Source organism: Carassius gibelio, chromosome B25 (genome assembly GCF_023724105.1).
Source record: "Carassius gibelio isolate Cgi1373 ecotype wild population from Czech Republic chromosome B25, carGib1.2-hapl.c, whole genome shotgun sequence".
NCBI lineage: Eukaryota > Metazoa > Chordata > Actinopteri > Cypriniformes > Cyprinidae > Carassius > Carassius gibelio.
In genome coordinates, this window is record NC_068420.1 from 23,803,890 (window position 1) to 23,820,680 (window position 16,791).

Consider the following 16,791-nt stretch of genomic DNA (forward strand, 5'->3'; position numbering starts at 1 on the left):
ATCGTGCTGGTGCCTCGCGCACATATTCACTGGAAACAGAAGTCGTTCACCAGACATTCAGCGTGAGCACTTTGACATATTGTTAATTATGATTTTTTTTTCATTGATACTGAAACGCACACAGCCTATTTACCTCATGAATTATAGTTAAGCTTCAAATGGGCAACATCACAAATATGGAAACGTTTGATTTCTCCCGATTGAGAAAGCCCAAGCTTACCTTATGCTTAGCTTTAAATTATTATTATTATTATTATTATTATTTATTACTAAGCCTATATTATTATATACTGAAATTATATTTATCCACTAGAATTATATATTTTTAATTATTGTTTTGTTCTGATAAATTTGTTAAATTTAAAGGATTTGTTGTAAAATATTTTTCTAATAGCCTATTTATTTCCTCTCACAAACTCTAAACAGCTAAACTTATTTTTTAGCGTGTTAAAAAAAAAAAAAAAAAAAAAAAACATGCAGCAAACGAAAATAGGTGATTGATCCGTTAAAATGAAACCTATACACGACTCACATTTTTTTTTCCTCTGACAAACTCAGCTCAGCTGTGGACGATTTAAAAATGTTTGATATAAAGCAGTGGTTCTCAACCTGCGGCCCGTTACGAATTCTAATGCGGCCCGCACCACATGCTGAATAAAAAAAACTTTATCAGTTTGTAAAATTTTATTGTTTACATCAATTTAAAAAAAAAAATGCTACTAATGAAATATAAGCTATATCCTAATGTTTTAAGTGTTTTTTTTTCTTCTTCATATATAATTTTCAGACATGAGCACTGGCATAAGCATTTAACGAACACATACAAGCGCACACTTTGGCAGAATTCAATTCAAATAGTCATGAACAGCCATTAAGTAATTTGCCTTTAAGGTAAAATTGCACATCAGAATGGACACATTTGTTTTTTAAGGGAGAAAAAAAAAAAAAGGAAAAAAATGCCAGCGAATGAACATGTATACAAACTGTCAACAGTCGCAGTATCAGTATTGAAGGAGAAGTGCTGGATTTCCGTTTTTTTTTTTGCCCCGCAACTCACTTGAACAAGTTCAGATAAATGGAAACACCATACACTATGTAACAATCCTTAATTGAAGAAATGTGGCAAATATCTCAAGAGAGAACCTCATATTATTAAATTCAATAGTGCTTTCCATATTTGTGAACGCACATTTTCTGAAATGTTGCGCGTCAGGTCATGCAAGCCTGCATCTTAAACCCTCTGTCAAACTTTCTGTGTCCGTGAGTCCGCTATGGACCGCTAGGTAGGCGTGAAGTAAAAATCATCATTGGAGAGTGTGTGCAGAGACTCTAGCAGACGACCGCGTGGACAGGTGCGCCTGGTCAGGAGGATCAAAAACAAAATTGCACATGCAGGCAGTGTGAAGAGCTCATTGCTACTCGAACCTGTGCAATCCGTCAGTAAAAGAATATAAAGACAGTGAGATGTGCAATAATTCTGGGCAACTGCAGAGCTGGCCATCAGCCTGCGCATTCAGAAGTATAAATTGAAGAAGTCTGCGTCCGTGCTGGCCGTGTACGCGTCAGGATTGCTCATGCGGAAAGTATAACACAGGCGTTACAATCACAACTTCTTTGTGTTACTCCTTTCAAGCTGAATCTCACAAAATTGGTCAGCTCCCGACAGCATCAGGTGTTTTATTTATGGGGAGTAGAATTGTTTATTTCAATGAATGTAATAGATTATATATCATAATAGTTAGGCTATAATATTATAAATCAGGTTGGTTTGTATTGCTGACGTAATATGTAAATTATATACGTAGACTTGCACTTAGACCATAGTGCGGCTCGCTGGAAAAAAGGTTGAGAACCACTGATATAAAGGTTGCTGTCCCATTTTATACAGGAATTGTTCATTTAAAAAATCGAATTATATTGTTAGTTCTAATTATATTGTTAACACAAGTTCATTTAGAACTTTTTTTGAACTTATAAACTCCTTGAGAATTTAAAGTTAGTTTAATAGTATTTAAATGCAAGTTTAAAAAAAGGTTTTAATTGCTTAAATTATTTTAATTAATTAATAATATGTTACCATGTTTATTCTTGTAAAAAAATACGTGTTTATTCTTTAGGAAAACAAGGGAAAAAATAAGGGACAATCCGAATATTTGTTTTGCTTTAGCTATTTATGTAAGCTACAATTATTCAAATAATAATAATAATAATAATAATAATAATAATAATAATAATAAAAATAATAATAAAATAATGTCATTAAAAATACCATTGGCCTGAGTAATTTTGACCATTATAGAATTGTGAATTTAAAGATAAGCCATTTAGGTGGTAAAAATACTGTGAAATTAATAATGGCATGGATTTTAGAGCATAACAACTGAAGGTTTATGAAACATTAGCCAATAAAGCATTTTTTTTAAACAACGGAACTTAAAGTTGTGAACTAAAATATTATTTCAACCATACAGCATGTGAATAAATAAAATGCATAATTTTCATAACATTTCATTATTCATAAAATGCATAACGTTTCTGGTGTTTGGATATGTACTTCAATATAATGAGCTCCAAGTTTAAGAATAGTCCTAGACTTCTCTCTCTCTCTCTTTAACAGCATTAGCTCCATGATATACGTCTTCCTTCCAGTAGACTTTTCCTGCCTTGCTAAATGTTGGGCTCATGATCAATAAGTTTGCCTCAATCTGATTCAGTAAAGTCAAACCGCAGACAGTGAAGCCTCGGAGACCCGCACGCTGTGAGGCGGGTACAGAGGATTCCGCTTGGTCTTAAAGGTCCCCTACTTCGTGATTCCATGTTTCAAACTTTAGTTAGTGTGTAATGTTGTTGTTAGAGTATAAATAATATCTGTAAAATTCTAAAGCTCAAAGTTCAATGCCAAGCGAGATATTTGATTTAACAGAATTCGCCTACAAAAAAACGACCCGTTTGGACTACATCCCTCTAGTTCCTGCAGTAATGACGTCACTAAAACAGTTTTTTTGACTAACCACCGCCCACATGAATTCACAAACAGGGGGGGCATGGTCTTGTTGCGCTCAGACGGAGAAGAAGGAAGAGCTGTTTGTTTTTGTCGCCATGTTGTTGAAACGCTGTTTTTTCATCTCTGAGTCCAATCATCTCTGTTTGGGCTTCCCAGGAACGCTGTACTTTGAGATTAATGGTTACAATTTATGTTTAACTCGGTTCCCGAAAATTATAATGCACATGTAAAACTATGTGCAGCTCATTTTGCTGAGGACAGCTTCCTGAGGACAACTTTCTCAATCTCAATCAGTTTAATGCTGGATTTGCACAAAGATTATTCTTGAAAGATGGAGCAGTTCCCTCTTTGTCTGGAGAAGGCGTTGTTTATGGACCACAACTGGTAAGTGTATTTTATTAAGTAGGTGCGTTTAACAGTTTCAGTAACTTATTACACAAAGGGCAACGCTGTTTAGCTTTGTTAACTTGATGTTAGGGCTGTGCAAAAAAAAACAAATGCGGTTTTCATGCGCATCTGGTCAGTAAAACGCTCCTGTGACTATAAATACATCTCCAGCATGTGCGCAGGTGCGTTCTAGCCCAATCACGTTAGCAGGAGGACAGCCTGCTCTCAGCTGCTGTCCAATCACAGCACAGGTACCGCTGGCTCAATCAGAACTCGATTATTATATAGTCATCAAAATTAAAGGAAATAAACATTTGAGATATATCAGTCTGTGTGTAATGAATTGATATAATATACAAGTTTCACTTTTTGAATGGAATTAGTGAAATAAATCAACTTTTTGGTGATATTCTAATTACATGAACAGTACCTGTGTATGTGTATATATATATATATATATATATATATATATATATATATATATATATATATATATATATATATATACACACACATACATACATTACATAAATTTTATCTATATATCAAAATAAAAATAGACTATAGATATTCAGTATATGACTCAAAGTAACTACAGCAGTAACTAACTATTTTTATCTGATACTGTTTTACTCTAACTCAGGTATCAATTCAGACTATTACTTTTACTTGAGCAAATATTTCTATAGGTACTTTTACTTTTACTTTTAATTGAGTACAGTTTTTGGGTACTCTTCCAACCTTAAGAGTTTGTAATTATACATTCATTTATTAAGGTAGCACTTTATTTTACAGTCCTGTTCCTCATGTACATACTATGTACTTATTATAGTAATTACAATAACTATGTAATAACTAGGTACTAACCCTGAACCTACCCCTAAACCTAACCCTACCCCATGTAGTTACCTTGTGTTACCAAAACTTTCTTAGATAAATACACTGTAAGTACACTATAAGTACATGTTAGTACACGTACTGTAAAATAAAGTGAAACCATTAATTTTATGGACATTTCTGTTAACTCTAAAATACAATGCTATGAAGTGTAAAATTCAAAATACTCGTAAAACACAGGTAAAAAATAAATACAGAATAATTCCCTCAGATTACACAGTATATTGTGCACTGTTTTTACTGATTTCATTTTGTTAAAACTGCTTGACTGTTTTGTACCCTTAAGGTGAATTTCAAGACAAGGGGTAATAGAGCCTTTGCAGTGGCTGTCCCCGTCACAGTGTCTGGTCTGTGTTTCCCTGGGTGTCCACTAGTGGTCTCACTTCCCCATAGTCACCCCACTGCAGGCACTACATTTCCCACAAGCCTTGTCCCTTCATCACTGTTAATTGCATACCTGGTAATTGCACTCAGCTGTTCCCACTTTCATCGTTTTCACCTGTCCATGTATACCCAGTTTCTATAATTTTCATGGAGTCCTTGGTTTATGTCAACTTGCTTTCTCGTGTTCATCGTGTTTCTTGTTTTGGATTGCTTTTCTGATTTTGACCCTTTTGCCTGACTGGATTTATGATTTTTGGATTCCCCTATTAAAACACTGCTACTGGATCTTCCTGTTTGTGTGTGTGTGTGTGTTTCGTGACAGGCCCCACATTGTGGAATAATCTCCCAACTCAAATTAACATGGCATCCACTTATCGGAGTTTAAATCCAGTCTCAAAATTCATTTGTTTGTTTCGGCTTTTAACATGTTATTTTTATCCTATTTGTATAACCTCTAATTGGTTGTTGTTGTTGTTTTTTTCCCCGTGAACTTGTAATTATTGTAATCTGTGTTTTGTAATTATTGTCCAGCACTTTGGTTGGCCTGTGGCCATGATTAAATGTGATTTAGAAATAAACCAAACTTGAAGTTGAACATAAGGTGAATTTCCAGCTGGTGCCATCTAACACCCCCAGCTTCAGGAACACCCTGAAAAACTCTCTTCCTATAGCTTTGGTTTCTCCATGTGTCCCTCAGAGGTCTGTTCTCGGTCCACTGCTGTTTATTTCCTATGCCACAGACATGTGCTTAGTCACATTATTCACTGGCATAGACCCACTTTAAGTGCTTTTGCACTCTACTACTTTAGTTCCAAACCCCCTTCCCCACTAGATCCCCATTTACCCTGTCACATCAATAAAAAAGACGTTAACTAGTTATGAATCAACATTTATTAGTTATAATAACTGTATGTACACCAATGGTACAACACATATCGATATGCATGAATTCATTTTTTATTTCACAGCTAAGACACAGGAAATCATTTATTTTACCACTTTCATTTGACTATAGTTTCTTATCCCTTCACATGAAAAAACAAAAAACAGATCGCATCACAAAAAGGGTGAGAGAAAAGAACAGATGGGTTTACATATAACACCAATGTAAGAAGTACAAACCATCTACTAATGATGGTTCCAGGTGTAATCAGTTAAGTCAGAATAATAAATCTGGGTTATTCTAGAAAAAATAATAATAAAAAAAATCACAGTTGCATGTAAATTTTTGTGTGTCAGTGTGTGTGTGTGTGTAAAATACACCGGAAACACTGAAAAGAAACATTGGAAAGTCGAGTGCAAGACAGACACTGAAACTGAGAAATGTTTTACAGAGACTGTGGATGTGGCTCAACACACACTTATATAAAATAAAGTGTGCTTATCATCAAGTATATTCAAATTCAGCATATCTTATAACTTTAGGATGTTACATCTTTTTGATGTACATATAACACAAGCATATATTAGACATGTTCTTACAAGTTCTCATGATCACATTAAAAACATGTTTATTGTATAACATCTCCAAAAATATAGCTATAGTATTTTGAAATGCTATATATAATATACAAATATCTTTTTTTTTTTTGAGTCCGATGTTAAATTACATAGAAATATAGGGACACATACATTTATGAAGGGGAAAACATTCCAAGCATAAATCAGATGAGATTACTGAGAGAGCTAGTCTGGATTAAACTCAAGCAAAGTACTACCTTTCTATTTCCCTACAGAACCTGACCTTATGCAGCACAGCGAGGGGATGGTTTCTATAGGATTACAAAAACACTTCATTAAAACTGTCACATAAATTAAACACTATCTCAACTAACCTACAATCAGTGGCTTTGCTAAGTTTTCTGGGCCCGCTGTACAGCACATTTGATTGGGTCAGTGTCCCTCGCCCGGACTCGTGGACGGTGGTCTCCTCAGTGGGGGGAGAGGACCCTGAGGGACCCCACAGTATCACAGGGCCCTGTGCTCAGGCCCGCTCTTCCCCACTAGTGACGCCCCTGACCTCAGTATATACACAAGGTGTGAGGAGGCACTTTAAAACTCATGCTGTTTAAGAAACTGGTGCAGAAGCACTAAATATCCATGCATCTAACAGTGAGTTAAACACAATCAATCTCTGCAGTCTCAAACGTCTGCCTTCTGATGGGCAACACTCTCAACATCTAATTATGATTCCACACACTATAACAATGTGGCAGCATGAACCTGTGATCAGAGGAATTTTATTCTCTTGGCAAGGGTTAAAACACTGAAGCAGTTCAGTATGCAAAGCATCATAGCAAGATGCCTTAAATGAATTAGACATACTAGGGGTTGAGTTATATATGTATCTTTAGAGTCCTGTGATCAAATATCACACACAGGGAGGAAGTGTGTTGGTCTGGATTAATCACTCGTTTGAAAGAAAGTGTTTTTTGTCTGAATCTCTGATTGGCATAGTGAGGTATGTGATTGGTCAGTCTCACAGGAAGTGATGGAAAGTTGGCCTATGAGTGTTTTGCTAAGAAACAGTCGTTTGCAATATGAGGGATAGATGCTGTCAGAGATGAATAAGAGGATAATACATCCAGAGGTAGCGTTTTGGCTCAGCTCAGTTACAAAATCTTCCTCTTTTTGATGATTTAACTCATCTACTGTAATATAACGTGGCTTCGTAGTTAGTTTAGATGTGATTTTCCAAAGCTCAAAAACATATTAAAAATAGTTACACTAGCCTTGGTGATGTCTCTCTGAGGTGAGTACTTCAGAAAAAAAAGACATCATCAGTGAAGAAATGAAGCCATTAGGTTTTTAAATCTACTTGATTATAAGAGCAGGTAAACAGTTCTCTCCAACAGACCATCTGGGTCTTAGCATTAGCAATGTTTTTGTTTTCCCTGACATAAATGAGTTATATATTTTATATGCCTGAGTAAACCTCTATATCTCACCAGTGGAAGGAAAAACTTCAGAGCAACCGTAGGATACAAACTGAATATATAGCGTATGTTTAGAAAGTAATTGATCTACTTTAGACGGGTTGTACGCTCATACTGGACATATTAATAATCAAAATTGCGTGGTTAATAATGGCAGTCCAGGTTTAGCACACACCACACATCATATAAAAACAGCCATGCTATCTGAAAAGATGCACTTCTGTTATCTCAAAGGTTGATCATTTTTAACACTGAAGCCATCAGTTGAATGTTTGCTGTATGTTTGGGTTGTACAAAATAAAAAGACAGTTTGTGCTTTCTCTTGAACTAAAAGTAGGACATGCATTGCATATTTCAGTACATCTGGATGACAAAAAAAGGGCTCTTGTAAGACCTGAAATGGAAGTATAATGGCCTGAATGGGTTTTGTGCTCTTGAGCCACTGATTCACGGACATACATACGAGAAACACCCTAGCATCTGTTTCCTGGACAGAACCCCCGCTCCTGTGAACGATGTGATAAAAGCAGCTCAAGGGGAGGAAACTCTGGAAATAAACGCATCTCCATCTGTGTGCGAGAGGAGGACCGAGAGGTGCTACGCTGTTGTGCTAGTTCAGCGTGAGGCCAAAGGAACGCCAGGAATAATATTAACAGCAGTGGATGATGGCTCTGCAAGAAGCTTTGTTATCTGTCTGCTCTCAATTCACATTTTACCCCTTTTTAAAAATACATACATATGGAAGTTTATGCATGTATATATATATATATATATATATATATATATATATACATATAAGCATCACAAATAATTGATGTAACTGCCTCAACAACATTATGTCAGCTGCATGTGTGAGCTTTTGGCTCACAATCTTGTGTTACATGAGACAATATAATATTGTTAAACATGTTAGAAAAGAATAGAAACCATACAAATAAACTACAAAACCCATTTGTTCTATGTGCATGAATACAGGTTGTCTTTCTCTCTTTTGGGGTGCTTGCATTAATCATTTTTCCAAGGGTCTTCTTCATCGAGTGTGTACTCCGCAGTTGAGCCGTTTGTGGCCGCCAAGGTTACCTGAAAGAGTAATCGACAGATGTGAGTGCGTATCCATCTGAACATTCAACAGTAAATCTGATGTCTCCGGAGCTTCGGAGCAAAGAATTCTGAGACTTTGATCAAACGTACGCTCCTTTCAGCAAACAAATGCTACCAAAAAGATATTTTGAATGTAAACATCAGACAGATGGCTGTTTTTACCTTTCAGCTGTGTAAGTGATCCTGATACTGACTACTGACCTATAGTAATGTTTCTGGGTCCAAGCTTCGACTCGGTTTCAAGAGAGAATAGCATCTCAAGAGCCAGTTATGAGCACAATTCATTGACAGAACTCCTTCAGGTGAGCTTATAAAAACTCACGGTGTAAACTACAGGCTCTGGTTACAGCGCCCAAGACATCAATATTTGAACAGTTCAGAAAAGATCAATCACTGTCACACAAAGTGAGATTTGGTTTTGAAGATAATGCTCAAGATCATGATTTTTTGGCAGTACCTTACAGCACACTGTGTTTTGTATTTTAAAGGTTTAGTTCACACAAAAAAACAAAAATTCGGACATGAATTATTCACCCTCATATCATTTCAAACCGGTAGGACCAATTAAGACATTTTTGCTGAAATTGAGATCTTTCTACCGTCCATAGACAGGCACAGAAATTTTACAAAGCTACAAGAATTCGTTTTGAATTAGGCAAGCTCGTGCCTTTCCTGCATGTAAGCAATGCTAACGTTGAACATGCTGTATGTGTTGTTTACGGTCAGAGCAAAGCACGCGCTTGTGTCGTGATACTCTCCAGTATGGTGCTTACGCTGATCAGGATATCGTTGATATTGTAAGTCATTATTTTAGTTTTCTTTGCACAAAAAAAGTAATCTTGTAGCATTGTAAAATTATGGTTGAAACACCGATGGACCATTTTAACAATGCCCTTACTTCAGGTCTGTGCCTTGATCATGGGTAAACTCACTTTAACACTGTGTGTCATCATTCTTGATGTTGTCGTTGATTAGAAATTTATACTAATTATATTCCTCTCGGTGCTCCACTCCACTGACACTTCTGCTTTTAGGCCTCTTTTTTTAAATTGAAATCAACTATTTCATTCTGGAAATATATATATGCTGTTGTTTCATTTTTTTTACTTTAATACACTGAATACACATGAATATTTTTGTTTCTGCCATTTAGAATTCTTTGCTCCAAGACACATACTGTACACCTTGACACTAAAGCCATTTGACCATTCTCCTGGATATATATATATATATATATATATATATAATGTAGCATATTTAGTGACAAATACACAAACTGCTCTATGACATTTAAAAAAAACTTTTTCATTAAAAAAATAAATATAAAGAACTAGGTACAACAATAGTACAAGCATTTATGAGTGGTTACTTGCAAGGCTTCTACAATGGATTGCATCTTTGATGAACTGGGTTAGTTTTCGGTTAAGTTGACGTTTGCTTCCAGAGCATGCAAGCACAACAGACCGCAGACAACAGGAGCAGGCTTTCTGTCTATTATACACCTAAAAAACAAAGATGAAGATGAAGAACTGTCTCCTCAAGAGGACTGGTCTACTCTTTCATTCTTAATTCTCCTAAAAGTTTGTTTAGTCTCAGAGAACGCTTAATTGCTGATGTTCTTAATATTGATTATCAGCTAATTTATTTTAGGCTTAACTTAATCACATCATGCAGAAAGGGAAAGGTTCCTATTCTATCCATGAAGCACACAACATTATATGAGTACTACTGCTATATGAGTTTTAATGTGCTAGCTAGCTGCTGAAAATGCCTTGGAGAATAATAGTGTACTTATCACTTCACTGCAAGTTTTTCACAGCGCGGTTTGCTAACAGTTTGCATTCGTATCATGCTCAACCACTCCACACTATGCCCTGAATATTAAATCTGCTGGTGGAAAGAGCTTTGATAGGTAGAGCCTGTAGTTGATTATCTCAGTTCAACTGTACATAACATTAAAATAACTGATGTAGGATCAAAGCAGGTAACTGCAGAGTTCTTGGTGAAAACTATTATAAATTATTTGATTTGAAAAAAAAAAAACTATATTATGTTGTAATGTGCTCAATATATGTTCCAATAAAAGAAGCAAAGAAATATGAGTACATATGCAGTTATACTGTAGCTACCATGTATGTTCATACACACATACATGTTTTGTGCACATACACATATGCTAACATGCAAAAGAGATCAGAATAGAGACACGTAGAGCATGCAGGGATGTGTTATGTAGATGTTTCTACACCCATAAGCATGAGTTGAACCTGGCAATCATCTAATAAGACTGAATTTTGAGCAGCATACACGCACTGGTTGGAGTTGTTTTCATGATGGTTTTTGAGGTCATCATAGTAGGTCTGGGTCTTGGTCATCATCTCTATGTCATCAGACTTTGCATGTTGGGCGTCCAGAGCATCCAGCTCTGCCTTGGACAGATGGTAGACGATGCCAGCCCCATATGAGTCTCCAACTACATTCACTGAGGTACGGAAACGATCCCTGTGGACAAAAATTAGATGAAAGGCTGCGTTCAGAAGTCACATACATTTCCTGAACAAGAGTAGGATCATCTTAAAAATGACAGTATTCAGGAAATGCTTTCATTTAACATTCCCAATCTGGGTCAAATCAGAATACTCACAGAAGCCAGTCAACAGCCACCAGCAGACTGATGTCTTGGGTAGGAAGTCCAACAGCCGTCAGAATGAGCAACATGGTGACCAGTCCGGCACTGGGGATACTAGCTGCCCCAACACTGGCAAGGGTTGCTGTGAGACTAAATGATGGGAATGCAAGCACTTTATTTTCATTCATCTTTACACATTAAGCATTTAGTTGAAAATCTTGTACAGAACAACTTAAAGAGGAAAAGAACAGCCTACTGCTTAAAAAACAAACAAAGATGCTCTGAATTTTTCCTAAAAAGTTACTGAACACCTAGGCCTCATTTCTCCAGTACACCTGAAGATGTAGTATAAGAGGCTTGCCTTTTTGAAACACAAGATATGTGGTACATCCATTTTGGATGAACAGTTGTAAAATGAAACAGAAACAGACCATCAAACTGTATTTTGCATCAATGCATTTAAAATTTACATCATCATTTTTAAAAAGATTACTTGATTTTGATTATTTACGTATTTTATTTTATTTTATTTTATTGTTAAATATAAGGAAACTGTGAAAAGCAGATAAAACTTGTGCCATGTACTTGTGCCATTAGTGACACTACGTCTCAGCCAAAGAACTGACAACTATAGAGCATCTCTACAGGCTTCAGACAATCATCACACCTGGAGGGAAAGCCCATAGCTTCAGACCCTCTGAAAGGAAACTTTAGGTCTTCCACAGAAACTTCGGATAATACATTTACAACTGATATAAGAATGCAGATAGGTTATACGCCTATTTAATGTATCAGCAGTCAAAATGTGTACTGTTTTGATAGTTGGCTAGATTTGATTAACTTATTTATTGCTATATTGCAATAACTGGTGCTATGTCAATGCTGTGAATAGGGAATAATATAGTTCATTATAATTACCTAAAAAACCCCAGGAAATATGCTTATGATTTATGCTCAGCTCAACCTATCTGTAACATTTAGTTGTGCACAGTACATTAATAAATTAGATGGATGTTACTTAATAAATATATATATATATATATATATATATATATATATATATATATATATATATAAAAAGTAGCATCTTCTGTCTTACCTGACAGTGACGATTTGACCAGGATCTAAAACAATTCCATTCATCTGGGCAATAAAAATGGCAGCCACAGCCTCATAGAGGGCTGTTCCATCCATGTTAATGGTTGCTCCAACAGGAAGCACAAAACGTGTAACTCTCTTGTCAATACCAAGGTTTTCCTCAAGACACCGGAACGTTACGGGCAGAGTGCCAGCACTAGAAGAGAGAAAAAATGGGTCTTTAAATGGGTCATGAACTGAGAAATCAACTCTTTCTGGTTAACCTAAAAACAGTTCATATTGAATGCAGTCTGCCAAAACCACAGCTTGTGGAATCTTCGACGCTATGATGCAATAGTGTACTGCATCTGCAGAAAAAGATGATGTGCGGTGCCAAGTTATGGGGAACTTTGTCCTTTGTTTACTATACAGACTATATCTGATTCGACAGTAACGTTGCAACACAAGAGTGAGTAACCGTTTTCATCGTGCTCACTATTGCCATTTGATATGCAATATGTATTTATGCATTTACTTATAATGTAATCAAAATCTCAGAGAACAGTTAAAAATAATAAATATAGGTTCAAGCAGCAATTACAGGGCCAAGCACTCTGCATGGAGGACCACACCAAATGCAACAGTGAGCAATTACAGCAATTTCAGGATGATTGTAACTGAAATGGCTGAAAAATCATAAATACAACCACTAGTAATATGATTAAATGGCTTATCACTTTTGACCAAGAGGTAGCGCTTTAATCAAATCATTTTGGCATGTTCTGTGAGAGATGACAATGGCATACACAAAGTTTGGTGTCAATATGCTAAAGCATTGCAGCGATACAGGCTGTAATGTGATTTTGGCATGATACCTCAAATTCGTCGCTGTGCTATGCGAAAACGGTTTTGTCTATTGACACAAAATCCAGAACATTTTGTCAGCACAGTCTGAAGATCATCTGATTCGAGTTTGGTGAAAATCAGACAAAAGGTTCATGAGGAGATCGAAAAAGTCAGTTTTCAACATAAATAAAAATGGTGGACCGGAAGTTCAGCTTACTCTGGCATATTTGGTATCTATGTTGTCGGCATAAGCCAGGGAATATTTTGAGTCCAGTTTCATTGCAATAGGCTAATGCATTAAAAAGTTATTACACTTATTATAAGTGTAATTGTTCATGGTTAATGAATGGTTTATTACTCTTGATAAATAGGTGGCACTTTTACTCAATTGATGTGGCATGGTCAGTTTGAAGTGACAATTACAGATACAAAGTTTAGTGCAAATATGTAAAAGTTTTGTTGAGATACAGCCTCAAATGCATTTTGGCATCCTTCCAGCAATTTGTTGATGTGCTAAATGAGAACCGTTTCGTATATCGACACGACATCCGTAACTTTTGGCCAATGGAGTCTGAAGATGATCCGCGTCAAATTTGGTGAAGGTCTAGGAGGAGTTCGAAAAAGTAAATTTTCAACATTAATCAAAATGGCGGACAGGAAGTATGGCCAATTTGGGTATAATTGGATTCGATGTTTTCGGCATGACACAGAATATAGGGAGACTATTTTCATTTCAATAGTCTAATTCAATCAAAAGTTATTAGCATTTTTGTGATATTTCATTATAACTCTTTACCTCAAGGTGGCACTGTCACCAAACTTTTTGAGTACTTACAGGGCATGAAACCGAATATTTTTGTAATTATTTTCGTAATGATACGATAATGCGTTCAAAAATACAGCATTTTAAAACATAATTCAAAATGGCTGATGCCTAAAAATGGCTGACAGGGGAAATCTGGATATCATTCGACTCAACATGACTCACTGAATCTAAAGAGACCAGTAATGTGATTCTTGGCCAAACCATTCAGAAGTTATAAGCCAAAATATTCACTACACTGCAGGTAGTCTCAGGTCATGGTTATTATAACGCACACCAAGTTTGGTCTCAATATGTCAAACCGTTGCCAAGATATAGCCTCACATGAATTTTTGCATGCTTTTCATCAAATTTGTTCACGTGTCATTCCAGAACAGTTGGACAAATCAACTTGAATTCCATAACTTTTTGCCAGCATGGTCTGAAGATGATCTGAGCCAATTTTTGTGAAAATTGAACTAACCGTCTAGGACAAGTTTGAAAAAGTAGTTTTTTTGAAAAATTGAAAATAGAAAAAAAAAACTAAACCTTGTGATTTTTGAATTTTGGGGTTAAATGAAGGATTTCCAAGGATTTAGAAGAAAAAAGAAATGGTTCATTTTCAAAATCAATGGTTCAAAATCATTTTCTGGCTTACGGTTCAAAAGTTATTAGCATACAAATATTGAAACTTTGGACAAGTGTTGGCGCTAGAGAGTTTGAGTTAGGGACTTCAAATTTGCTATAGTTAATGTTGGGACTGTCCTCTATCCTGTCCTTAATCGGTTCTATGGGCTGCGGCGGAAGAAAAAAATTACGCTAACGGATACAATAGGTGCCTTGCACATTTGGTGCTTGGCCCCTAATAATAATAATAAACTATTTACAATTTTTAAATAAGTGATTTAATATAGTATTTTAAATAAATAAATAAATAGTGTATAAATATATATATATATATATATATATATATATATATATATATATATATATATTAGAGGTGGGCATAGATGATTTTTTTTAATCTAGATTAATCTCACTATGATCTTGAAATTTATCTAGATTAATCTATCTTAATCTAGATTAAAATGGCTCATTCAAATTCTGCCGAAGGCATTCAGAATATGTGTTATCCAAATAAAATTGACAAACAGTAAGTCTTTGAGAAGGGGTTTATCAAGATAGGTGGTGCATTAGAGAAGGGGCTCATCTCCTGTTTCCAAAATACATCACAAAGTCCTTGAAAAAGCTGTAAACTAATTCCACATTGCACAAGGTGCAATCAACCTTACGCCTGTTTCACACCAATGTTTAAGTTTTTGTCAAGTTTGTAGGTGTCAAGGTACAGAAACCAAATAATAGTAATTCAGTCAAGAGCAGTGAGTGATTTTCTTTAATTTTCTTGGATTAACATAACAGCAGCCAGCAGCTAAATTAGGCGCGGTCACTTTAAGAGACGATGAACGCATCCAATAAAATACACATCCCATTTTTTCCCTCAACTGTTTACTTTCACTTAAGAAATAACTGACAGTTTTTTCGAGCATAATTTTAAAGGTGGATATTTTGACATATTTTGTATGTATTTGTCGGCACAAGAGCAAAAATAAATTCGATGTTCAAGTGTTTTGAGACGCCTTTCTCTTCGCAGAAGAGAGCTCGGTTCGGTGTCGCTGTCCGTGTCTCTCTCTCCCGTCGCGTACCGAACACAGCGCACGAGTAACCAGAAACTCCATTCAGCTTTTCCGCGTTTTGTGTTTGGATGCTTTAATGTTTAAATCGACAAGCGGTAAGGCGTAAAAACATGTGAAAACGATAAGCTTTCGTGACGATACGCAGCAGTGGCCCGTCAACTGTCCTGAGCATCTTTTTAGGCTGGCCTCAGCCAGTCGGTTATTTAAAATATCAAGGTGATAGTCATCATAGCTTGCTTTGTATAGACCCAGCTCCCAACCCAACATTGAGAATAGATTAACGGCAATATTTTTTTCATCGCCCGTCAAGATTCTCTCTATAACGCAGCACGTTAACGCTGATAACGGCCCACCACTAATATATATATATATATATATATATATATATATATATATATATATATATATATATATACACTCACCTAAAGGATTACAAGGAACACCGTACTATTACTGTGTTTGACCCTCTTTCGTCTTCAGAACTGCCTTAATTTTACATGGCATTGATTCAACAAGGTGCTGAAAGCATTCTTTAGAAATGTTGGCTCATATTGATTGGAGAGCATCTTACAGTTGATGGGAGATTTGTGGGATGCACATCCAGGGCACGAAGCCCCCGTTCCACACATCCCAAAGATGCTCTATTGGGTTGAGATCTGGTGACTGTGAGGGCCATTTTAGTACAGTGAACTCATTGTCATGTTCAAGAAACCAATTTGAAATGTTCGAGCTTTGTGACATGGTGCATTATCCTGCTGGAAGAAGCCATCAGAGAATGGGTACATGGTGGCCATAAAGGGATGGACATGGTCAGAAACAATGTTCAGGTAGGCCGTGGCATTTAAATGATGCCCAATTGGGACTAAGGGGCCTAAAGTGTACCAAGAAAACATCCCCCACACCATTATACCACCACCAACAGCCTGCACAGTGGTAACAAGGCATGATGGATCCATGTTCTCATTTTGTTTATGCCAAATTCTGACTCTATGCACAAATAAAATCCCTTCAGGGATCAGGTGGTGAGCCTGCAA

General features: G+C 36.1%; 1 protein-coding gene across 3 annotated transcripts in view; it reads right to left on the reverse strand.

The window, feature by feature from the left end:
* Positions 1-5,545: 5,545 nt before the first annotated feature.
* Positions 5,546-16,791, reverse strand: part of LOC128013845 (excitatory amino acid transporter 2-like) — a 65,860-nt gene continuing 54,614 nt past the window's right edge. The window contains exons 8-11 of one of the 3 annotated variants that reach the window (XM_052597037.1): positions 12,438-12,632; positions 11,354-11,488; positions 10,977-11,211; positions 5,546-8,688 (exon numbers count right to left, since the gene is read on the reverse strand). In XM_052597037.1, the coding sequence (XP_052452997.1) occupies positions 8,614-8,688; positions 10,977-11,211; positions 11,354-11,488; positions 12,438-12,632 (640 nt within the window). In that variant the 3' untranslated portion in view covers positions 5,546-8,613. The remainder of the gene's footprint in view (positions 8,689-10,976; positions 11,212-11,353; positions 11,489-12,437; positions 12,633-16,791) is intronic. The other 2 variants (XM_052597035.1, XM_052597036.1) reach the window with 2 other exon arrangements.